At 53.0% G+C, this 23,446-nt stretch overlaps 9 protein-coding genes and 1 non-coding gene across 10 annotated transcripts; 3 read left to right on the top strand and 7 right to left on the bottom strand.

Annotated features, from left to right (window-relative positions):
- Window positions 1-1,884, bottom strand: QC761_302150 (uncharacterized protein; the record flags this gene model as incomplete). Its single annotated transcript, XM_062877359.1, has 1 exon — window positions 1-1,884. The coding sequence occupies one exon, from the start codon at window positions 1,882-1,884 to the stop codon at window positions 1-3; it is 1,884 nt and encodes a 627-aa protein (XP_062733160.1).
- Window positions 1,885-2,623: 739 nt separating this feature from the next.
- On the bottom strand, window positions 2,624-4,720 carry QC761_302160 (uncharacterized protein; the record flags this gene model as incomplete). The annotated part of the gene is made up of 1 exon (XM_062877360.1): window positions 2,624-4,720. One exon carries the CDS (start codon window positions 4,718-4,720, stop codon window positions 2,624-2,626), a length of 2,097 nt encoding a protein of 698 aa, XP_062733159.1.
- A 1,042-nt stretch (window positions 4,721-5,762) lies between these two features.
- Window positions 5,763-7,519, bottom strand: QC761_302170 (uncharacterized protein; the record flags this gene model as incomplete). Its single annotated transcript, XM_062877361.1, has 3 exons — window positions 5,763-6,851; window positions 7,125-7,303; window positions 7,465-7,519. The coding sequence occupies 3 exons, from the start codon at window positions 7,517-7,519 to the stop codon at window positions 5,763-5,765; spliced, it is 1,323 nt and encodes a 440-aa protein (XP_062733158.1).
- Window positions 7,520-8,846: 1,327 nt separating this feature from the next.
- On the bottom strand, window positions 8,847-10,209 carry QC761_0050010 (uncharacterized protein; the record flags this gene model as incomplete). The annotated part of the gene is made up of 3 exons (XM_062872467.1): window positions 8,847-9,100; window positions 9,250-9,922; window positions 9,985-10,209. The coding sequence occupies 3 exons, from the start codon at window positions 10,207-10,209 to the stop codon at window positions 8,847-8,849; spliced, it is 1,152 nt and encodes a 383-aa protein (XP_062733157.1).
- Window positions 10,210-11,026: 817 nt separating this feature from the next.
- On the bottom strand, window positions 11,027-11,098 carry QC761_0050000. The gene has a single exon. It is a non-coding gene; the product is annotated as a tRNA-Gln (tRNA).
- Window positions 11,099-11,638: 540 nt separating this feature from the next.
- Window positions 11,639-13,285, top strand: QC761_302200 (uncharacterized protein; the record flags this gene model as incomplete). The annotated part of the gene is made up of 1 exon (XM_062877362.1): window positions 11,639-13,285. One exon carries the CDS (start codon window positions 11,639-11,641, stop codon window positions 13,283-13,285), a length of 1,647 nt encoding a protein of 548 aa, XP_062733156.1.
- A 1,335-nt stretch (window positions 13,286-14,620) lies between these two features.
- QC761_0049980 (uncharacterized protein) lies at window positions 14,621-15,228 on the top strand (the record flags this gene model as incomplete). The annotated part of the gene is made up of 2 exons (XM_062872466.1): window positions 14,621-14,720; window positions 14,776-15,228. The coding sequence occupies exons 1-2, from the start codon at window positions 14,694-14,696 to the stop codon at window positions 15,226-15,228; spliced, it is 480 nt and encodes a 159-aa protein (XP_062733155.1). The 5' UTR covers window positions 14,621-14,693.
- Window positions 15,229-15,338: 110 nt separating this feature from the next.
- Window positions 15,339-19,586, top strand: HST3 (NAD-dependent deacetylase hst3; the record flags this gene model as incomplete). Its single annotated transcript, XM_062877363.1, has 2 exons — window positions 15,339-15,464; window positions 15,521-19,586. 2 exons carry the CDS (start codon window positions 15,339-15,341, stop codon window positions 18,998-19,000), a joined length of 3,606 nt encoding a protein of 1,201 aa, XP_062733154.1. The 3' UTR covers window positions 19,001-19,586.
- An 815-nt stretch (window positions 19,587-20,401) lies between these two features.
- On the bottom strand, window positions 20,402-21,112 carry QC761_302225 (uncharacterized protein; the record flags this gene model as incomplete). The annotated part of the gene is made up of 2 exons (XM_062877364.1): window positions 20,402-20,846; window positions 20,982-21,112. 2 exons carry the CDS (start codon window positions 21,110-21,112, stop codon window positions 20,402-20,404), a joined length of 576 nt encoding a protein of 191 aa, XP_062733153.1.
- An 803-nt stretch (window positions 21,113-21,915) lies between these two features.
- QC761_302230 (uncharacterized protein) lies at window positions 21,916-23,148 on the bottom strand. The gene is made up of 2 exons (XM_062877365.1): window positions 22,402-23,148; window positions 21,916-22,341 (listed from the first exon to the last, which is right to left on the bottom strand). The coding sequence occupies exons 1-2, from the start codon at window positions 22,536-22,538 to the stop codon at window positions 22,164-22,166; spliced, it is 315 nt and encodes a 104-aa protein (XP_062733152.1). The 5' UTR covers window positions 22,539-23,148; the 3' UTR covers window positions 21,916-22,163.
- Window positions 23,149-23,446: the final 298 nt, after the last annotated feature.

Below are 23,446 nucleotides of genomic sequence, written 5' to 3'. Positions count from 1 at the left end.
TCACCTTTGACTTTCCCTGTCCGCCTCTTTCTCCTTATCCCTTTGCCGGTCCACAAATGGATTATCAGCAGGCATCTCGTATACGCCCGGTGAGTCCGGTGCCTCGCTGAACTGGGACAGATCCCGCGCCGTCCTCACCGTCCTCACACTTGTTACACTTCTCGAGTCCAGCTCCAGGACAGTGCTATCGTCTATCTCCACAAACGGCTTCTCCGGGTAAGGGCATATTTTTGCTTCAACCTTGTCCGGGATGCCCAATTCAATCACGGGCTTCATTTCAGAATCCGACGGCTGCTCCCCCGATAACTGCTGCGTCCTCCTACCCCGTTGTCTCCGCCTCCAGACAAACCAGCCAAGAGCCGTGAGTAGACCAACAACCGCTAGGGTCCCAATGATGATACCTGCCAGAGCTGCCGGGCTGAGAGTGGACTCGGTATCAGGAATCACAAGCTCCGGCCATTGTTTCCGCCAGCTATTGACGAATGCCTTGACGGGCAGACCGGTCATGTTTCGGTCTGTGGGCTCCAAGGATCGTGTCGCACTTTGTTCCATATCAGGGCCTGGGGCCTGCGCCAGAAACGTGACGTTTGTGTCGTAGTTGACGCCAAAGAAAGCTCCCTGGAGAAAAGCTCGGCCAAGTTCCCAGATGCCAGTGTTGTAGCTGTTGGTGTCGTGGCATGGAAAATAGGGAACCGGCTCGTCGACAATCGGTGCCTCCAGTGTGAGATTGAGCAGTTTGAATGGGATTTTGATGGTGATGTTGGCTGCTGTTGAGTCGAGGAAGGTGAAAGCCATGTAGCCGCCAAAGTTCATCACCGTGTCGTAACGGGGGTCTGTTGTGTCCCAGAGATAATACCCGAGGTCTTCCTTCCATACAACAGGGAGCTTCGTCGCTGCGTTAGCGCACACGGGAGGAGGGAGGTAGATGCCGGGAACTGCTGGGTTGGGAATGGCGATGATGCCGTTTTCTGATGGCTGCATGAATCGCGCGAGACCGACTCTGCTCGCTTCGTCTGGTACTGGGTTGGGCCACACGCTCCCGTCTTCCCTGTCCTTCTCTGTGGCACCCTCGTATCCGATGCTGACGTCGGTCAGATAGGTGACTGGCAGGCCGGTTGTCTTTGTGAAGACGCCTACGGGACCTATAACTCTGTTTTCTTCGTATCCCCCCAAGATTAGCGAACCCCGCTGCTTCAGTGGTACGCTCGCGATGTGCAGCCCAAACGAGCTGGACGATATGAGACCGGCCTCCTTCATCTGGACCAGAATGCTCGTCCCGCGAAAGTTCAGGTCGCTCGGTCGTCCGAAGCCTAGGACCCCGACGGTCGGCTTTGACGTTCTGTTGTTGGGATAAGTGATGACGGATGAGTCCATCACATAGATCGTGGCCTGGACGTTGGCGTACCCGGGCTCCTCGAATCGCAGGTTGGTAAAGGTCATTGCGTCGACAACCATGAGGCCGGATGTCCTGTGGTTGGAGTTCAGATCTGCGAAGCGGAAAAGGGCCGAGGCGTTGTCTTCGGATGTGCCCTCGGTGATCTTGAGGAATGGTTCGGATGCGTTGCCGGAGCGGCTGATGTTGTACTTGCCACCAGCCTTGGTCGAGTGAAGGGCTACCATCGAGGCCGCCGTAGGCCAGACCGGCACAGTGGGACCCTCGAGAGGCACGAGGTGGGACTTGCGCTCATGGCTCCCGAGCAGGACGCCGACAGCCTGCCATGGTCCATCTGGGCCGTAGGTACCTGAGCCAAAGACGTCGAAGTCGGTGGTGAAAGGCATGGAAAGAAATTTTGCGTCGGCAACGCCTCCCAAGGACAAAGCAATGAGGGTCAACAAGATCGCTGCCCTCGATCCAGAAGCCGAACCCGCCATCGCTGTTATCATCGCCGTCGTGAGCGCGGTCGCCGCATGAGATGGCGATAGTCGTCCGTGGCACCCCGCAAAAGGAAAGATTACCAAAACGAGCGACTGGGTGGGAATTGGGTGGTCGAGGGAGAGAAACACTCCATGCAAGCAAGAGACAGACAGTGGGGAGGTCTCACGAGCCAAAGTCGCTTTATGCTTAAATTATTTCCTCGGTGCCTGCGGTGGAGTTCAGGGCCCCTTAGATGACACTGCGCCGCACATGTGGTGAAAGAGTGGAGACTGCTCCAATGCTAAATACCCTGGAAAATAGTCAACAGGACAACCCTTCCCAGATGGTCATTAGACATTGAATTTGTATGGAAGGCCTATACAGACATCAAGAGGGGATTCATGACTGTCGCGGGGCTTTTTTATCGTTTTTGAAGGCTTTGATGCTGCATCGCAGTCTCCATGATTATTATGTCCCCAACGAGACGCCGGTGGGACTTAAGGGGTTCCTAGCTAGCGGGACATCGCAAGATTACATACGACAGCATTATGCTGATTGGAGAGCGTTTTGGAAGGTGGAAAACGCCCAGGACAGGCTGGAACTGTCCCAAGCACTTGGATAGGTTGGAGCATGAAGGTTCTGTCAGCTTTGAGTTGCGTGGGAAGGTGGTATTAAGATGACAGCGTTCGGTTGGCCGGAAACCTCGCTTCCCCATCATGGATCGGTAATTCGGTGTTCATATTCGTTGGTCTTGAGGCTCAAACTAATCTATAGCAGGGCTTCCATGAGCTCGTCAAACTGCCTGACAGCACCAAGACCCGTAACACAATCGTACCCCTGAACGGCAGGCCACCCATCCTGCGTGCTGCCATCAGGAAACAGGCACCCATAGCTCTCGCCCACCGTTACATCCCTAAGCACCGCCCTCACCTTTGCCGAATACAGCAGAGGATTCAGCCAGCCGAGACTCTGTTTCCCCGCGCGCATCCTCGCGTCGTTGATCAAAGCCACCATGGCCGCCACGACGGGCGCGCTCGCGCTGGTGCCCAAGACCTCGCTCATTTCTCCACCCATGATGATCTGAAACCCGGACCCGATAGCGCTAATATCCGGCATCGCCCGCCCCGTGCTGTTGAAGAGCCCCACCCGTGGGTCACCGCGACTGACGAACCCGTCGACGTAGGGCTTGACGGCCTCGTCTTGCCAGCTGGGGCGGTCAAAGTAGTTGCTGAACCCCCCGGCGCTGAAGTCCTCTCCCGTAAACGGCGGCGCGACGTTGTCTACCGCCCCGACGGCGGTGACGTAGGGGCAGCTGGCGGGGAAGGTGGGGATGAACATTTTCTTCTGCCCGGACCCGTCGTTCATGACGCAGCGGGTTTGGCCTGTCCCCGCTGCTCCGCCGTCGCCGCTCGCGACAAAGGTCGAGACGCCCCGCGCTGCGAGGGCGGCGAATAAATCGCAGACTCGGAGGGCGTAGGGTCGGGGAACGGAGATCTCGTCGTCGGCGTAGCTGATGCTCAGGACGTGGGGGAGTTCGGCGTCTGGTTTGGCGAGGAGGGCTTCGAGGAACTCGAGGTAGGGCTCGTTGTCGGTTTCTTCGGGGGAGGAGGGGTTGCCGTCACGGTCGAGTTTTGTTCCTCTGCCTCCGGTGACGTAGTAGATGACATTGGTAGGGTACCCGAGCGCCATGGCGTACTCGACATCCAGACTGGCTTCTATTCCGGCGTTGGCGGGGTCGTTTTGGGGGTTTATGCCGCCATTGATGAGCTCGACTGTGAAGTTGTAGGGACCGGTGGGAGTGGCGGATCGGTAGAGGTAGTCGGGTTGGTATTGAGAGAGAAAGTCGGCGACGTCGGCGTGGAGGATCCATTGTTCTAGGAAGCCCGCGACACCAAAGTTTACGGGGGAACGGGGGGAGCTGGCGGGGTTGTAGGGCGGGTAGGTAATGTTGTAAAGCTGCTTAATGCAGCGAGGGGAGGTGGCTACAAGGCAAGGGTAGTTGCCTTCGTAGGGCTCTTCCGGATCTGGGAGACCGGTTTCTTGGGGGAGCGCCGAGGTGATGGCTGGGATGCCTATGGGCCGGGAGGTGGTGGTTGGTTTCTTGGTAGAGGAGCTTGTCTTCTTGATGGTAGTGGTTGAGGTCCTTCTAGTGGTTGTTGAAGTTAGAACCTTCGGGGTGGTAGGGGATGTCCTCTTTGTGGTGGTCGAGGTTGCTTTCTTGGTCGGGGTTGCTTTTGCGCTTGAAGATGATGCTTTCTTGGTGGTGGTTGGCTTATTGGGAGTTGGCTTTTTGGTCGGACGACCTGCTCTACGCGGGGGCATGAAGTTGGTTATAGGGTGCACAAAGTCGATGTAGGCACGGAGCCAGGAGGGGATGCTATACGACAACGCCCTGAGAGCGGTGGTCCTGAGGACATTCTCGTCGTCATCGTCAGAAGAGTAAGTGTAATACTTCAGATCAGCAGAGAACAAGTCCTTGACTTGTCGCGCTGTTGCCTCAAAGGAGAGCAAACTCCCCTGGACGTGGACATTTTTGACTCCTGCGTTGGACCTTAGCCAGGATTTTACTGTTTCGATATTCTTGTTTTTGGGCTGGAGGTAAGTGTGGAGCTGATCTCTCGAAAGGTGGTGGTTGTTACCCCCAAATTGGCGTTGGTGTAGCCTTGCTTTGACTTCGGCAAAGCCAGGCTCTTTGAGGGCAATGGTGAGTGTGATTTTATCTGTGGAGGTGGCGTTGTGGTCGAATGACCAGCCTGGTGGAATGGATTTGGCTTCGACTTTCTCAAGGATGACGGATGGAGAGGCAATGGTGGGATGGATGAAAGCGGCACCGCTCAGCATGGTGAAGAGAAGTGAGGGTAGCATCTTGGCGGAGACATGGAAAGAAAAGAGGGAAATGAATTGTTAGACCGGCGTGTCGTTTGACATGACCCCTTGACTCTCAGCGGGGAGAGGAGGCGAGGCAAAGGATAGCCCGGGCAGATAAAAGCAGCCGGGAGAAGACAAGATCTTGTAAGTTTTCCACTGCACTTTTCAGTCGACAAACATGTCAATCACACCCGTCATGCAAGGTACCGGTGGGTAGCAGTGGATTGATGCATCTTGTATATTACCCATGCCCTGCAGCCACCAAAATAGGAGGGTATCAATCTATGTATCTTGCATTCGCGGAGCATGTGCAACCTCCTCATATTCATCTTTCCCACTCTCGGGCACATTATCAAAACTGTCCTTTCCCAGCTCTTCTTGGTCCGCTACTCAATAAACTGCTGGTACTTCGTGTAGCCCCTGTAAACGAACGGTCCGCTTCCGAGCTCCAACGAGGCATCAACCGGCCACTTCAGCCGGTTAATTAGCGGTTGTCCCAGACCCGAACCCGGCAAGCTGGATGATTGGCCAATTGACTCCGATGCGAAGGGCAACTCGGTAGGCCAGATATTGGGGATGCCAGATTTATTTTTACGTACCAGCAAATGGAACAAGATGGGTCCATTAGCGTTGTTCCGGGCCTCGTGGGGTTACTAACTCCGAGGATCAGGTGTTCACTTGTATCGTTGGTAGGTCGCAGTTTTCCGGCGATAGAAACGGGTAGCATGGTTGTATTGCCACCTCCAGGGTGATGGCTAGACCGCGGGTCACTCCCCCAAAATCGTGGGGAGCCTGTTCTGATCTATTTTAGGAGTCCCGGATGAGGAAGGCTAGGTGTTGAGGCAAGGAGCCGCCGAAAAGCTTTCACAGTCTCCATATTGCTTGGATAGCCAGGAGGCAACCCTGGAAGAGGAGACCTGGTTTCGGATCCCTGGCTGTTCTGGCTGCCGTTACTATTGTCGATGCCCTGGTCTCTGGAATATGGCAGATGAAGGACCGGCAGATTTGGGTGGTGTGAGCTAAGGCTAGGACGACTTCCCTAAACGCCACCTATGCTCTCTTCTCCTTTCCCTTCGGGAAGTCTACCATCTTGACCAGGCTGTTCCGGCGCCATCACCGACTCGACATCGATATCTCGGGGCTTGGACTGAATCCCCCACATCTTGTCAGTGGCTATCTGGTCGCCAACCTTCTTCAACAACATACCCACCGACACAGGGCCAATGATGGTATTGAGCACAATGGCCCAAACGTCAACCACAAACGCCTTGCGCGTTAGGAAGGGTGTCTCGTTGAGGCCGATTTGGATGATCAGCAGCCCGATCTCCCCACGCGCGACCATGGCCGTGCCAAGCAGGGTCGCCGGCGCCCAGCTCGCGCTCATCCTCTCGTTCGCAGGCGGTGCTGGCTTGGGAAATCCCACAGCTGAGAACATGTCCCAAGCTGGGACGACCAGACCAACGACCAGCTTGCTCAAGACCATCAGGATGGTGAAAACCAGCCCTTTCCAGATCACCTCGCCGGTCCAAAGCTCTCCAAACGGGATCGCGAAGCCGATGCTGGCGAAGAATAAGGGCTGTAGGATGAACTTTTGGGGCCCACTGAGGTAGTATTCGAATGTGGTCACAAAGGAGGTCGTTTCTGGCTCAGAGGGGGTCTTTTCCTTGCTAGGTATGCTGCTGAGGAATGCGCCGGCGAGAAAGGCTCCAAACAGCATTGATGCGCCTGCAAAAGCGGTTATGGCCAGAAAGGCACACAGAACAACCGTCATCAGGAGAATGTTGGCGGTATGCTTGAACTTTGACAGGGGCTTCTCCAGAAACCGGCGAAACAGAGGACCTGCGACAAATTTGGCAACCAGGGGGGTCAAGATTGCGAGCAAGCCACTTGCCAGCACCGGTCGGCCAATGATCCATCCAAGGTTGACATCACCATCTTCTGCTATGCCCCGAGGCTGGTGGATGACGCTCACCAAGACGAGGCCACAAACGTCATCGAGAACCGCGGCGCTGATGAGAACAGTTCCGATGCGAGTTTGAGAGTAGTCAGTAGCGTTGGAGGCACTGTTGATGATAACAAAGGTGGTGCCGAGTGAGGTGGAACAAAGAGCCGTGCCGACGATGAAGGCCTCCAAGGGGGCTGGTGAAGTTAGGTTCGGTGTGTCAAGACTGATGGAACACTTGAAGGGGAACTAACCATGACCGAAACCAGCATACAACAGGGCAAAAGACAAGGCGATGGGGGTAAGAAGTCCAAGGAGAGCGGCGATGGTGTTCAGGATAAAATTTGTCGTAGGAGATCCAGTCGAATTGTGAGTCCGCCTGTGCACATGTTAGCACTTCTCAGGAGATTTGCAGGGGTAGGAAAACATCCCTTCAAAGGTGATCAGCAGCAGACCCACGTATCCCAGGGCTAAAAACGTCTCCCGCCAGTTGATCTCGAGAATATTGGCCAAGGGGACACCGTAGACAAGACCAACGATGATTTGACCAATTAGGCCCGCGCGAAATATCTTGTCGGCTAGCCAGTCGGACAGGGCTAGGAAGAGAAAGAAGGAGACGAGGATGAGAATCTCGATGACTGGTACATTTGGTAAGTCACTTCATATGCTTGTTATTCGATGGTGGTCGAAGAGTGAAGGAAAATAACAAAGAAGTTTTTTTCACGTCAAATCTGTCAAGAAATACGATATACATATCATATGTGACTAAAAACGCGTTAGACGGATGATGAACACGTACCATGAGGCTCATGATACGCCTGGAAACCTCCATCGGTGCCTCCTTCGGCCACCATTGCTGCCCTGTCTGAGGATCAAGATAAACGTCGAAGTAATATCGAGATGTGTCGGCTTCGGATTTGATCAAGTCTTGAAAAAGGAACAAGTCGTGAGAGTTGTGATCGAAAACCTAGGTTCAGTAGTAAAAAGGGGTGAAAAGCCGGAAGTTTAGGCTTGGCAGATCCACTTAAAAGATGGTTGTGTCTAATCGTATATGAAGTCCGAAAAGGTGTCAATTCTGTTGTTGTACGAGGGAGAGTTGCCCGGGTGGCTGGAAATGGCCGAACCCAGTGGCCCTGGTCCTACTGCCAAAATATTAATTCCTTAACAGTGGGCCTTATTGACTATTCTGACAGGTTGCTTTGACCGTGCCAAAGATTGCTTGGACCCTGGGAATAGTAGTCGACTTAGAACAATAAACAGTAACAACAAGGATGCCTGCGTAGCCCTGTGCTAAAAGCCTATTTTGGTAGATGAAGATCACTGACTCATACATTACAATAGTAGATACTCAGCAACCTTTGACTCAGTTGATAGGTCTCGACTTAACGGTGTGGACATCTCTAGCCAACTTTTGACCTTAGTCAACTTATATGTCATCCACTTCAGCCCTTTTTCTTTCTTCTAGTCAGAAAGTGGCAAACACAATTCATTCCCCCCATCCTCCCCCCCAAAAGCATCAGCCGCCCTCTCCCACACCTTCGTCGGCCCAAACACCATCTCTTTTGTGTAGTAAAAATGGCATAGTTCGTCTCATTGACACCCCCAATGACATCCTCATTCCAACTCAGAAACTGAATCGGAGTCTTCAAATTGTCAAGCGAAACAAAATCATTCTTCCGGTTGATCGACCCTGCCGCCTCACCACCACCGATCCCCGCCAATGACCTCTTCATTGCGTACCCCTCGGCCAGCAGCAGCAAATCCTCGTTTTCGGTCGAGTTGGTTGTGCTGTTTAGCTCCGGCGAGAGGACCAAGACCGCTTTGGCTGCCTCGTGCAAATTGGAAAGTAAAAGATTTGTGCACCTGCCACACCACCCACGGCCTGCATGGGACCGGTGCTGGTGTTGTTTATTGTTCCAAGAGCAGAATCAGGTCGGCCGTCGACGACAGCGGTCTTAATCTTAATCTTGGCGTTGTTGGTGCCGTTGACGCTGTAGAGGAGCCTTGCCAATGTCGCGCAGGTAGAGCTACAAGCGCCGTCGGTGAGGAGGACAATATTCTCGACTGTGAAGGGGGAGGGAGGGACATTGGCTCTATTACCTGCGCGGGTGATGTCGAAGACATCTTCGGTTTGGTTCCAGGGATGGGACCGGTATGCTGTAAAGGTGTCGTTTTCGAGGATTACTGGCCGAGAAGGGCATCGGAAGTGGTGAGGTTGAGGCCGGTTATAGGGGAGAAAAGATGACCGGGGATGAGCTGTTCAACCATGCTGTTTTCGTGGAGGCTGCTCAGGGCTTTGAAGCGGGCGGGCTCATTAGGGTTGATTTCGTCGAACGTGTTGGCGTCCAAGTTTTTGATTTCCACTGCGTCGGCACTCGAGACGTTCGATATTTGGACGACGGACAGGGTTTCGCGTATGTTGTTGGCACTGAAGGCTGTTGTGTTGCGGAATAGCCGGAAGATGTGTTAACAGACGAAATGAGAGCGATCATTGCGGGGATACCAACCTGAGCAAAGAGCTAGTAGGCAGCAACTACAAGGCCACCCCCGTTCTCGCTAACGTCAATGATCAACTTTGTCTTACTCTGCTCTCGGGACTTCGCAAGGAGGTTGGCGATGGTAGCTTGAAAATCCACCAAGTATGCCATAGGATCCATATCAGGCGGGGAGAATTCCGAAAGGGCAAGCACAACTATATCGTCGTATCCCGTCCCGTTCAGACAGTAGCCGGAGGTTATGTTGGAACCATTGTCTCTAACAGCTGGCCAAGGATAGTTGCTAATTGTTGGGGAGAGAGGCGGCAGGGTATTTGTACTGGACACATCGCTTGCGGCGGTATCGGTCCTGGTCGAAGTTGGAAATTGTGGCGGCACTTCGGTTGTTGCTGGTGGTTCAACATCTATCGAAGCGTCCGGATCACAGAAAAGTGTGTAAAAGCCTTCGCCAGTTCGCACATCAGTGAAGTTTGCTCCCATTCGAACAATGGCAACGGGCTCTACCGTGACTTCCTGACCATTTACATAGGTCAAGGTTAGGTTTTGTCCCTGGTAATCCATCGAGTTTGTAAGCAAAGTGCGATGATGAGGACCGGCGTAAGAGGGCATTCCGGCATTCCACAAAGCATCAAGACTTTGGAAGTCTGAAAAACGAAGCTGCTGTTTCATCAAAACATCTACAGCGTCCTTTCCATTGATTTGAACAATCGCGGGTGGGAGTTGGCTTCCAGCCAGCGTCCCATTTGAGCTAGTGCCAGATAGCTGAGCTAAGTGGGTGTTAGTCTGATACTTCAAGGCATCCATGATGGGCGCGAAATACTCACATAAGTGGTAAGTTTAGGAGTCGCGGTTCCGTTTATACTGATCGTGGCAAGATCCTGCACTAGGGTATTCACAAAGAAGAAACCCCTGAAGACATCGGAAACAAACCTGAAATGGCCGTCATGGGAAGCACCAATGAGTTCATAGATGGGCATGGCAAAGTCGTATTCGCTGGCATATTTCTCATCCCCAGATACTCTGCTGGCGATCTTGTCTAAACCACCCATGATGTCAACGGCTGCCAGATCCTACGACTCCGGTGGGCTTTTCAGCCAAGGTAGAGTGCTTTGCCATTGCACAAAAGCGCGAAGGCTCTTGATTAACTTCAAAGCTAGGTCGGGTTTGTTGGGCACTGTCATTAAACATGAGATGGCAACTGGAGCCGGCACGGAAGGCGTTGCTACTGTGAGTCAGTGTTTGTTTTCTGACGTGTATAATTTCATCTGACAACTCACCCATTGGGCTTGCTGAGAGCAGCGAATCTGTGATGGAGGCAATGGCTGCGCAGGCCGTGGGAACTCCTGTCTGAGAGCCATCGACATCGGATGTACCTTGAGGAGCAGGTACAGCATTAGCGCTCTAGAATCTTGCAAAGCAAGAAGCTAATAGTGTCCACTTTCTCAAGATCATCTTGTTGAGCTGCAACTACAAACAAACAGAGTGGTCTGTTCCCATAGCACCAACATGGCTCCTCGACGCACCATCTTCTATATTTCAATCACAGCGGATCGATGAAAACGGCACAAGGGCAATGTCAACAAATGCCTCGGCGCTCCAAGTTGTTCTCATAAAGAATATGGTGTAGTCCCGAACAATGGGATTCATCGCGATGACGCAGAAAAAGTTGCCGATGGCCCGACATATGCTCAAGGGCTTGGATAGCTCTCTTCCTCGGTGTTGTTTGGCCATTGCCAGTCAACAGTATACTGAGCTTGTGCTAAAAATGTAGCTGAGGTGCATCTTCCCAACCTGGAAAGTGTCCCTTGATCCAGGGGCCACAAAAGAGAAGACAATGCTCCACCAGAAAAATTTGGTGAAAAGCAAAGGTCGTACCCGGAATCGAACCGGGGTTACCAGAATCAGAATCTGGGGTGCTAACCGCTACACTATACAACCATAGGATGTCTTGTTGAAGTTGGGGTGCGGATTAACCATACATAAAAGGAATGTACCGGTGTGATTACCACTGTTCCGGCCCATCAGCGCTGGGGCTGATCCTACAGTTCGAGGGTGTTTGCCTGTAGGCTGCATCTAAAAATGAGTTAGATCTAGACCAAGCGTTTGGAATCGTTCTGGAGGGCTCCCAGAGTGGTATTTTGGGCAAATTGCCGAATGGTCAGCAGGAAAACAACAGCGAAGAGTGAACTGGAATGTCGATGGTTGAAGTTGGCGGTGTTGGATGCTGCAAGGGACCAGCCAGTGAGCGAAAAGAAAGAGCAGGGATAAGCTCGCCGCCAAGCTTTGTGACATGCATAAAGTGGAAACCTATCCGGAAAGGGTAGGCCGGGTAGACCGCAGATGCGCGGGGCAGCGTCGTGACTGTACTCGCCGCTGGCGCTGTGTACTGTACCTGAAGAATTCTACGACACCTGCAGCATCTTCAGTTGCTTGACAACAGCACAACACCAAACCAATTTCCCCGTCACCTCCGACAAAATGTCGAAAGAACAGCTTTTCCAACTGCTGCCGATGCCAGACGATGGCCTGCAACAAGTCCTCGAATATGCCGCCACCCTTTCCAAGCAAGAAGCTGCTGAACATTTCTCCAACATGCTCGGCGACTCGCCCCAAGTCGTCGAGTTCATTTCGACATTCAACGCACGACGAAGCGATCCAAAAGCACCACCGCCACCAAGAAACGCTCCCACGTCCACGCCCACGTACTCTTCCGCATCGACCACCCAAAACTCAACACAAAACTCTGAAGCTGACGGCGTCCCAAAGCCCCATCGAGGTCCCAAGAAGAAGAAAGCAAATATCCATACCCCGCCCCCTAGACAAGTCGCCTCGTTTGCGCTTGGGCCAGGAACTGTCTACAGCAAGAAGGACTCGCAAGATGAATACATCTCAGCACGATCAGGCGCTTCGACACCCTCACACGCCACCAGTGGTCCCAGCAAACCACCACCCACCAAGACTGCCACACCTCCTCCGACCCAGACCTCGAAGCCTCCTCCCTCCGCGTTAGGCTCCCTAGTGTCGGACCTCGGGCAACCCAAGTCCAAAAACAAATCCAACCCTACCTCACGGACTTCGACACCCGGACCATCGTCATCGAAGAATAACAATGGGAATACGGTCAAGGTCACCATCACAGGAGGCGTGGCGATGCATGGCTCGTCTACGGTCCTGAGCGACCTCGACCAAGCCATTCGGTCTCTCGAGATCACCACCAATCCCTCACACTCAACAAATAGCGCCGAAGGTGTGGCGGCACGACGGTGTAATTGCGTTGGTACAAGACATCCTCCTCTGGCAGCAGCCCCGAACTGCCTTCATTGTGGCAAAGTTATCTGCATCAAGGAAGGGCCCGGACCATGTACATTTTGCGGGCAACCATTGTTGAGCTCGGCTGAGATACAAAGCATGATCAAGGAGCTTAGGGCAGACAGAGGACGTGAGAAGATGGCAGCAGATCGGGAAGCGCATAAGAAGGCCGAGGTTGCAGGGACCCCACGGCCGTATACCAAAACCAGAGATCCCACCATCGCCGAAGCGCAAGCTCTAGCTCACCGGGACAAGCTGCTAGCATTCCAAGCTCAAAATGCCCAACGAACGACGGTACGGGACGAGGCAGCTGACTTTGATGCCACTGTGGGAGGAAGCATGTGGGCCACCCCAGAAGAAAGGGCGTTGGCGTTGAAGAAACAACAAAAGCTCCTTCGAGAAATGGAATGGAACGCTAAGCCTGAATACGAGAAGCGCCAGCAAGTCGTGAGCATTGATCTCACAGGGCGTAAAGTGTTCAAGAAGATGGCCAAAATTGAGAGACCCCCAACGCCTGTTGATGATGTCGAAGATGACTATGGCTATGAAGCTCCCATCTTGCAAGGCACCCACGTGAGCAAGGGGCAAGGCGGCGCTTTCAGCAAGAACCCATTATTGAGCGGAGTAATACGGCCGGTCTACGATTTGGAGGGCAAGGGCGAGGAGCTTGAAGGTAGGAAGGACAGGGCCACCAAATGGCGAAGAGTCCAAGATGATTTGGAGAACAACGAGGAAGTCATTCTCGATGGCGGCATTTACGGTGGGGGTCAAGCCGCCAGAGTGGGAGCAGTTGGCGATGAGCCAGAGTGTGGTTAGCCGTATCAATGACAGGAATATTTCAGTGCTAATCTTTAATGATGGCTACCTAAACGGGTCTTGGGGAAGGATGGGGATCACTGCTTTCACATTGGCCTTGGGGGTATCGATGACGTAGCACACCAATCCTAGGCGTCACCGCCATCTTCCCAGGGGTAACAAAGTCAACGGCTGCACTGGTGAATAGACCATGTCCGCCCGTGCTGTCTCTGACTTTGGTGTAATGCTATCTTACTATCCCAAGCTTTTGCAAGATGCCTTCAGACAACCTCAATTTCCAATGCGCGCTCATCACAGGGGGTGGTGGTGGCCTTGGTAAAGCACTGACACTCCTATTTTATATCCAAGGGCAAGAAAGTCATCCTCGCCTGCAGGACAAAATCCAATCTCGAATCTGCAGCGAAAGAAATCGCAGCGACCGACTACTACGTGCTCGATATGGGGAAAACATCAGCGTTTCCAGAATTCGTCTCCCTCGTCACGCAGAAGCATTCGGAACTCGACTGTCTTGTGAACAATGCTGATGTTCAGAAACCCTTGGAGGTCTCCAAACTGGACCCGAGCGAATTCCTGTACAAGGCAGATGGAGAAATCAATGTCAACATCCGCGGTCCCATGCACCTCACCGTGCAGCTGCTTCCGCATTTTCGACACAAGCCGGCAGCCATGATTATCAACGTCAGCAGTGTGTTGGGGTTTGTGCCGTTCAGCATCATCAACCCGGTGTACAACGGGACGAAGGCATGGCTTCACTTCTGGAGCATGAACCTGAGGACTCAGCTGCGGGACCAGGGTGGTTGAGATTGCGCCACCAATGGTTGGGACGGATTTCCATCGTGACAGGGAGGACCCGGATGATAACAAGAAGGAAAAGAACCCGATTTCATTGACGGTGGAAGAGTTTATGCAGGAGGTGGCAGAGAAGATGGAGAGAGGGGACGGTATAGTTACTGCTGGGCCGATGGGCAGGGAGATTGTGGGTGCTTGGTATGAGAGTGACAAGTTGGGGAAGAGGTATAAGAAGATTGAGGAGGGGGGCATGTGAGATTTCGGCTTGTGTACCACTGTGCCTGTAGATCAAGCTAATATCACTGCTGGCGAATAAAATTGGCGTACCTAGACATGTGTGATGACAGGAGAAGGATCTACAAGATCTTGCGCAACCACCAGAGCTGGGCAGTGAGTGGCTGCCCGCTTGGCCTCCATTGTTCCGACAGTCTTCCAGAAACCAAGCCAACGGTAATGCTGGTCTGTGCGCTCGGCACTAATGGGCCAGAGAAGATCCACTTGACGAGTTGAAGGCTTGGCAGAATTCAGGGTCCCGTCGAGGACGTTGTGAGGGAAGTGCGTTGCTTGTGGGACATGGACTGACAATGGGGACAGTGTGCTTGTGAAAGACAAAGTATCAATGATTTCTCAGGGGGATGTTCAATCCGTACGTACAGCTTCCTTTGCCGGTTTGTCAGTCCTGACAAGGTTTCTCTTTCCAGTGTCCTCGAGCTCTGCTTGGCAGATATCTGGCAGGGAAGTCATTTTTGTCGGCTCGTGGCTCATGGCTCGTGCTCCTTGCAGAGTTAGGTCTCCGGCGCGCCGTGTATCCACCTGCCCACTTCTTTCCAGCGGCCGATAACAAAACGTTGATTCTAAGACTGGCGCGGCTTTCCATTTTGCGGACGGGCACTGCTGCTCTCGTTCCAAGCTATCGTTACCCACGACTCCTCGATCCTTACCACTCCGAACCAGCTCTGTGTCGCGCTCCTCTACCCCGCAATCCTCCCATTGGGGACGCGTTTAGCCAGCTCCGAATCGCTGCGAATACCGGCCGCGGCACAACCCTCGAGTCGAGTTCGCGATTGCCCGTCACCTGCACCGAAATCGAAGACTCCACGCGCCGAGGTCACACACTCGCTACCGCCAACGCAATACTCTTGTTTCTTCAATAGCCTTTTTTCAGATATGAATCTCTAAACTTGAACGCATTCCTGCATGTACCATCACCGCGTTCCCAGCTGGGCGCCTTCTATGTGGTGGATCAATTGCACACAACCAAAAGATGCCAACAACACACGTTGAGCCGGGGTCGGAAGCCCTGCTCGAGGAGATAGCCAATTCGTTATGGAAATCCAAGAAAGTTGTCGTTATCACGGGCGCCGGCATCAGCACAAACTCGGGCATTCCGGTATGCAAAACGGGACGCGTTCCGCCCGACTTACACTTTGCTGACAGTCTTTCTAGGATTTCCGCTCAGAGAACGGTCTGTATTCTTTGATCCAAGCACAGTTCGATGCTGCCGAAAAGCAACAAGATCACCCCTCGAGCGCTAGCGACGCGTCAGACTCTTCATCAGAAGAGCGTCCGACGAAACGACGCAGGGCTTCACACGATCTCTCCCGACCGATCAACGGTACCAAGTTATCAGGCCAATGGCCCCATAACACTGCTCAAAACACAATAAATTCAGAAAAAGGTCATGGAGCTGCGTCCGTCAACCCGGAATCGTCAGATCCCACCGATGATGACCCGTTAGCACAGCCTGCAACACCGCGAGACTCATCGGGACCACAGGAGGATGTCACATTGAGAGACGTGGAAAATTCGGAACATGCGCCAGGGCCACCCACAGTGGAATCGGCAAACGCTTCGTTTGGCGCTGAGAAACCGGTCGAGCCTCCGCTATCTAGAGGCCTGACCCCGTTGCCCAGTCCTAGACTCAAAGTGCCCGAAGGTTGCCCCGAGATCACGCCTGGCCGCATAATGATGGGACCTGGCCCATCGTTCACGTCATCCCCTCCTAGTGTGCCCGTCGATGCGCCGCGTTTTCGTTCTAGAACAGACATGCTGGCACACACAAGAAGCTCCTCGCCGCTCTCGTCACCGCCTCCCATTTCTTATGACCCTTATCAGGAGTCACCAGAGGGGTCGTCATGCTCGTCGAGCGGATCATCATCTCGGTCAGAGAGTGAGGAGCCATCTTCCGTGTCCACGCCACTCCTCACATCGCAAACGTCGTACGCCTCCTCTGGTCGAATGTCGCTACCACACATGAAAGGCAAGGATCTTTTTGACGCGCAAATCTGGTCTTGCCCACTCAAGACGTCTGTCTTCTACACATTCGCGACCACGTTGAGAAACAAGGTCCGCACCGCTCAGCCTACGAACAGTCATCGGTTTGTCAGTGTCTTGCGGGATAGCAGAAAACTGGTCCGGTGTTACACCCAAAATATTGATCAGCTTGAAGAGCGCGTCGGTCTTTCAACATCGCTCACGTTGGGCGCTGGAAGCCGCTATCGTTTTTCCGCCAGAGCAGGACGCAGCTCTGCTGTGAGCCGGAGCTTGCTGAAGGGCCCCGAGGTCTCGGATCTCTCAGGGGATGGATGCTCGCAGCAGGACTCGGAGCAGCCTCCCGCATCACAGACCGAACTTGAATCACAGGAATTGAAAGATGAATCTGGCAGTGGAGAGCCTGAGGGCAAGCAGGAACATGATGGGTCTGGGTCAGACTCCTCGCAAGCGGTTCCTAGCTCATCACAGCCCCCATCTTCACAACCTGCGCCATCGGGACCAAAACGTGGTGTCGAGTGTGTTTTCTTACACGGTTCCTTGGCAGAACTGCGATGCTTTGTGTGTGCGAAAACGGCAACCTGGGAAGACGAACGGCAAGCTGAGACTCTGGCTGGTCGCCAACCCACCTGCCCACATTGCGCAGGAGCAACAGCAGCTCGGGAAGAAAAAGGAAAACGTGCCCTTGGCGTTGGCAAACTCCGACCTGACATTGTGCTCTACGGTGAAGAACATCCCCATGCTCACCTCATTAGCCCTTTGGTGCAACATGATTTATCGTTGGGTCCAGACATGCTGCTCATCCTTGGCACCAGCATGCGCGTCCATGGGCTAAAGGTTCTCGTCCGGGAATTTGCCAAGGCAGTACACGATCGAGGAGGAAAGGTTGTGTTTGTGAACTTTACGAAGCCACCGGAGAGTGTGTGGGCTGATGTCCTCGATTTTTGGGTGCAATGGGACTGCGATGCTTGGGTCGAGGATCTCCAACATCGAAAACCTGCCCTGTGGCTTCCTCCCGGTACTGTCCTCCCAGATCAAGTCAAAGTCAAAGGGGCAAAGGGTCCACGGAGGCAGAGCGGCGGTGAAACAGGCAAGCGAAAGGAGCCAGCCGACACGGCGTCTAAGAAGCGCAAAGAGGTGGATGGACCAAATCGCAAGAAGCAGAAGCGCGAGATCGATGAGGTGGCGGACTCGGTCATTGTAGCACTTGATCCGGCAGATGTGCGAGAGCCCTCTCCTCCGCCAGCTTTGGAGGTGCCAGTCATACCCGTCACACCACCAGTACCATCGCCGCCGACAGCACCTCCTGTTCGACCTGAGGTGGTTCGCGAAATCCCACGTCTTCGGCCAGAAGCTCCTCCTCGGCCGAGAGAAATGGCCATGACGACCGATAGGCTTCCTCCGCCAATACCTCTGCCAGGCCCGTCGCCGTTATCCATGTCAATGACCATATCGCCGCCTCCTAAGCCAACACGATCAGCTCCACCATCACCTCCCGCAGCCCCAGTTATCCCCGAACTCAAACCTATTCCACGACGACCAGCAAATAGGGTCGTTGCACGCGAGCCTAAACTGAACCCCGATGCAAAACGACCTGCTTCGATACGAGATCACAAGCTGAATGGAGCCTATCTTACCTTCAAGATACTGGGTGATCTGAAAAGGATTACCGGCGAACCACCAGTCGCGTTCTACACACCTTCCCCTAGTCCGGTTGCTTCGAGGCCAAAACCAAAACGGGCTCGCAAGTCAGCGCCTAGTGCTCTTCAGGGCGTTGGCCTAGAATCTGTAGACTCCACTTTGATGATGGAGGATGACGTCGGAGCTAATGACTCGAGGGATCAAGCTCATGAAAGTTCAGAGGTTAAGGATGAACGGGTCACCAACCCCATGGATGGAGCGGTTGGCGTCCCCGACATCCCTGTCAGCCAAGCAGTCTCCTCGATATCCGCCATGGTCAAGAGCCGGAGGCGGAAGCGAACAGCATGGCGGATGATACGGGGTGTGGAGACGCAGGTCTCACTGGATGACAACGGCGAGGTGGTGCTACCTCTGCCGCTTCCTCACACCGCCGCTACATTCAGACCTTTACCTAGCCCTTCGTTCCGGGCTCTTCCCGAACCTCGGACAACACCAGTGGCTTCTCCCGTGACATGTCAACCAAGCTCTAACCCTTTTGCAAGCATTGAAAATGGGTTCCAGGACACGGATAGACTTATCGACAAGCTGCGAGAACAGTCACGACCGAGCACGCCTTTGCGCTTCCAGTTTCCGCCGCTGAACATCCCCGCCCCCACCGAGCAATCCCCACCAAAGCTCGAGACTTTGGAGCCCAAGGTGACCTCACCCGGCCCGCTCACAGCCAACAATGTGATGTCGCCCATCTTTGCCAAGCCAAGGAACCCATTCTTCTTTGCAGACCCTCTGGCTGGCGGCCTGGCCTTTCCACCAACATGGCATCAGCATCAGTTCCATCACCATCAAGCAACGACTTCGATGGAACGGACCACCTCGCAGCAGAGCGCCACATCCCACCAAAAGAGAGGGTCTTGGAATCCAGAGGACCAATTGCGGCAAGAGGAGCGGGAGCGGGAAGTCGCTATGATGCTAACAATGATGAGCAATTCACATGGCATGGGGTACGCGGGAGTATAACTGGGGGGTTTTGGAATGTTGCGAGTTTGTCCGGAAAGACAACAGCGCGTTATGAGTATCTGACTGAGGCTTCGGCGTGTATAGCGGGTCGGTGTTTGTTTTTCTGTTTTATCACATATACCCGTGGGGTTGCTCGTTCATGTTATAGGTTTGAGCAGGATCAAGACCGAGTCAGCGAGTCAGCGAGTAATTGGCATGATACATAGGGGGCATATACTTGGGGAGTTTAAAGTGTTGGCTTCTTGTTATTGGGATGCGTGTACGGTCTTATTGCGGGTTTGGCTTGAGGGTTGGGGACGGGATAGTATTAACATGTTAACATCACTCAATACGTGTTTCACATCTCACGTCTCGTGTGCGTTTGTTGAGTCCCTTAACTACGTCTGTCTACCTATTTGGGGGGCATGTATACTTGCGTCCTGAACATGATCAGGGCTCTGTCAAGCATGTCGATATTACCTTCGCCTGATATCAACATGTCACCTACACCTTGATATCATTATGGTCGCGGGAAAGCAGGCAACCTGGATGAAGTGAAAGGGTGGAATCGATGTTGATTGTGAAAAACTAATGCAAATGATGCTTTCTCTATTGTTAATAAATGTAAACCAGTAAGCGATGATGGATTATGAATGCCTCCTTTTGTCTTCCCCCAAATTGCTCTGACTGAAGTAAATGCCAGATGACGCCCAAATTCCTCGCGCCTTGGGAGCGTCTTGATGTCCATGATACTCGTGAAAAATATGTAACAGGAAAAAATGCCATGAATGATGCATATCCCAAAGATGATAGCCCTCCCGTTTGGCAGATCTCTCAGAACCAGTTGCATGATGTCTGTGACTTAAAAAAGAGTAAGCAAAGCAGAAACATGATGAGATGCGAAGAGCTTTTTGTCTGGTTTCTCACTGCTGCTGAGCAGCAGTGATGCTCCCCGCCGCCACCGCCTGTCCGACAGCAGCGGTGCCACCACCATCTCCACTCGCAGAGAGCACCGTTCAGCTTCCTGATCTTCCCCTTGTTTCTCCTCCTCCTCTCCATCTCTTTCTTTTCCCACTCTTCCCCCCCTTCCCCCTCTGCCCCCCCCCTCTCTCTCTCTCTCTCTCGTTCTTCAGACACTCCAGAAGCTCCAGGTTTTTCTTGCCCATTGCCTTTCTTATCTTAATCGCTGTTGCAAACAAATCGGGCAATTTCGTCTGCACCTCCTTCAAAGACATGGTGCGGACGATTGCCTCCTCCCAGGATGGAGTTCTCGACGAAGTACTCGTTCCTGTGCCATTCTTTCCACCTCAGACGGAGGCGCGCGATGATCACGTGGGAGGCAAAGAGTTTGGACTTGTCATAGTCCCAAGACGGGTGGGTACTGTCAATGACCGAGATTTTTGGGTTGATGAACGCGTACTATTAAAAAGACGGCAGTCCGATGACAGCTGTTTTCACAGAGTTGGGCAGCGAAAGAAAGGGGCTCAGCTGGTGGCAAGCCCAGTGGAAGTGCTTCTGCATGAGGATCTGTCGGTTGATCGGGTTCGGACTGACAACACCATACCCGCGGGCTTTGGTGGTCGGAGCAGGACCATCCATCACATGACCGTTGCTTTTCTTGCGGCCTTCGTGGACGACTCGCATGACGAAGCGAGGGCGACGCTCGCCGCCGCAGGTGGGGATGGTGGACTTGACTAGGAGAATGGGACGACCACCGGGGGAAAGAGGGGATCCATCATCACCAACGGGGCTCCTCTTCTTGGTCACCGCCTTGAAAGGGACCGCGTAGGTGGCGGCGAGCTGCTCCGTGGTGGTGCTTCCCTCTTTTTCCCAGATGGATGGGCCTTCACGGAGGCCTTCGTTGTCGCTGTGGTTTACAAAGCAGGCGTCGTGTTTCAGCTCTTCGTACTTGTCAACTTCTTTGGCACCGAGACGCATGATCACCACGTGCTCGATTGGGTCCACAAATTTGATGCTCTCGTTGTCATTCTTGTCCTCAGACTCGGGAGATGCCATTGCCGCCTCGTCGTTCTTGGCTGGGCTTGAGGGAGCAAAGGCTCCAGCTGACAGCTCGATGTCTTCGGTTTGAGCCATAACTACATCTTGACTGCCTTCGGCGGTGAGAGACGCCATGATGTAGGCTGGTTTCTTGTGTACCTGGCGTTGTTAGTCTCATGAAACGAAATATCGAGCCTCTATATTCACGCTTCGACTCGAGCCTGAAAGACTTACTAGAACCAAGATATTTGATCTCACGGAGTGCCAAGTAAGGTCCTAGGCTTGGGAAGATGAGCGACTGAGATTAGACCGTTCGAAGGCAAGAAAACAGTTGTAGGCTGAGGCGTTGAAACAAAGATAAAAGCGAAGATGACTGATATGGATAGCCTCAGATCGTCTTCCTCGAGATGAACGTGTGGAAATCTATCCCGGAGAGTCCGTTGTAGGAGAGAAAGTCTGCAAGAAGGAAGAGATTCAGCGCGAAAGAGAGGCATCGTGAGATTCTGTTCATGCCTGACAGCGAGTAGTCGCTAGGTTTTCAGCAAGTTACAACAAGAGGAAGCCTGAAAACTAAGGCTGGACTTCATTTGCCCCCTATCAACACGCGACTTCATATCGTAGAGCTCACGATCGTGTCATTCGACTTTCTACAAACTTGACCTGAGGGAAGGAACCATATAGATGGTAGGTGCCGCCCGAACGGTCAAAGTCTTGTCAAGCTTACCTAGACAGCCACTCCGAGAGATCCCACCATAGGCAAGGGCAAAGGGAAGCTCCTTTACTCAGGCATCAGGCAGAGGCAACAATCAATCACGGGGCATCAGGGCAAGTATGGCGTAATCTCCTATTGTCTAACTTTACAGGATGAAAGTCGCCTTGAAATAAGAGGAGAATAGCTTGAAACAATTGCTGGACCCGAGATTTCAAGCTTGCGGAAGGCGCGTGAGCATTCATGTGTATTCTTCACCCTGTGTATTTCATCATTCAGAGTTCCAAAGTAAAATCAAATCACGCCAAACATAATCCCTTTTAGTCGCCAACAACCTGATGGTCTGCCCCAACAGTTCGTTGAAGAAAACCGCCACAATGCCATCAGCAAATGCCCAATTCAACTTCTATCATACAACCTTTGCTCTCCTCTACTGTCCCAATTTCAACGCCCTGCATTCTCCTTCTCGTGGTAAACTTATTTGGGGTTGTTAGGGTCAAGCTTCCCGCTCGCCTGGTTGGCTCTCGCGCTGGTGGATGATGTACCGCTGACGGGCTGCTTGGACGTGTCGTCGGGAACCACAGTTCTCGGGCTGCCCATCATCATGCCGTATGTACCCGCGACTCCGATGATGGCGGCGCCCAGCAGGACGAGTCTGGCCTTGGTGTCAGCAATTCATATTCCAGTCATGTCTCCTTGTGTCAAAAGTACGTACGATCTGTTGGAGCCGGTAGCTGTCGAGGTGGTTCCATCTGGACCGTCCTGCTTGATAGCTTCGCGTCTGAAGGGTGTGCTGTGGAATTGGCGGGTGTTGCGCACGATGGCACGTCGGGCAAGGACTGTTCTGATCATGGTGTGGTGAGGGGGATTTGTGGCTGCAAGGGTGATTGTGTTGTGATAGGGTTAGGATTGGAGAATACGTCGAAGATGGTTGATGGGATTTGGTGTGCGGAAGGAAGAAAGAAAACAGATTCTTCAATTGGTCAGTGATTTCGAACGTTGAAGTAGGTACAGAAACAAACAGTTGGGTGTTGAGGTCATACAAATCAATGACGCAATGACATCACCCCCGAGTGGGTCTCACACCCTTTGGGACAGCGCGATGCCACACGATGGCTCGAGACAGCAGGCAGGTACCCTCATTCAATTGTGGGGAGTCATAATAAACTGTTATTGCAGTTGGAAGGTAACTTCCCGTTTCTCATCGCATCGTCCTAAACGTGTGAGAAGTTCTGAAGCCACGGTGGCGACGAAAAAACCCCTATCGGCTCTGCCCTGAGATTGATGAAAGACTCTATCACGATGAACAAACGCACAAGAACGTACAATGAAAATGCAAAAACGACCCGCCTCCCAATTTCTTGCTCATAGCTTACCAACAGACCTCCCGCCATCATCCCTGTCATGATCGTGATGCACGAAACCTTCTACAACATCATCTCATTGCTAGTCGCGAACGGAAGTTCCAGGCGAAGAGATGTATCCCGCCATACAGCATGAGCAAAACAAAATAGCCGGCTACCATCAACCAATCGGGAGCTGGAGCTTGATCGAAGATATTGAAGTGCTTCTCTGGGTGGAGGGAGGCGATCTGGTAGTATTGGTCTCTAAACCAGTCACGGATATAATATCCAGCATGGGTGTTCCCCTGTTCCATATCCCCCAGCAATGATTTGATTCCATCCAACCTTTTCCATTGTGTTGAGCTTAGGTAGAGGGCTTGCCTGCGGGCCTTGAATCCTTCACTGGAAGGTAACACC

This window comes from Podospora bellae-mahoneyi, chromosome 3, assembly GCF_035222275.1.
Source record: "Podospora bellae-mahoneyi strain CBS 112042 chromosome 3, whole genome shotgun sequence".
Lineage (NCBI taxonomy): Eukaryota > Fungi > Ascomycota > Sordariomycetes > Sordariales > Podosporaceae > Podospora > Podospora bellae-mahoneyi.
Note: the sequence above shows the minus strand (reverse complement) of the source record. Positions and strands in the feature narration are given on the sequence as shown.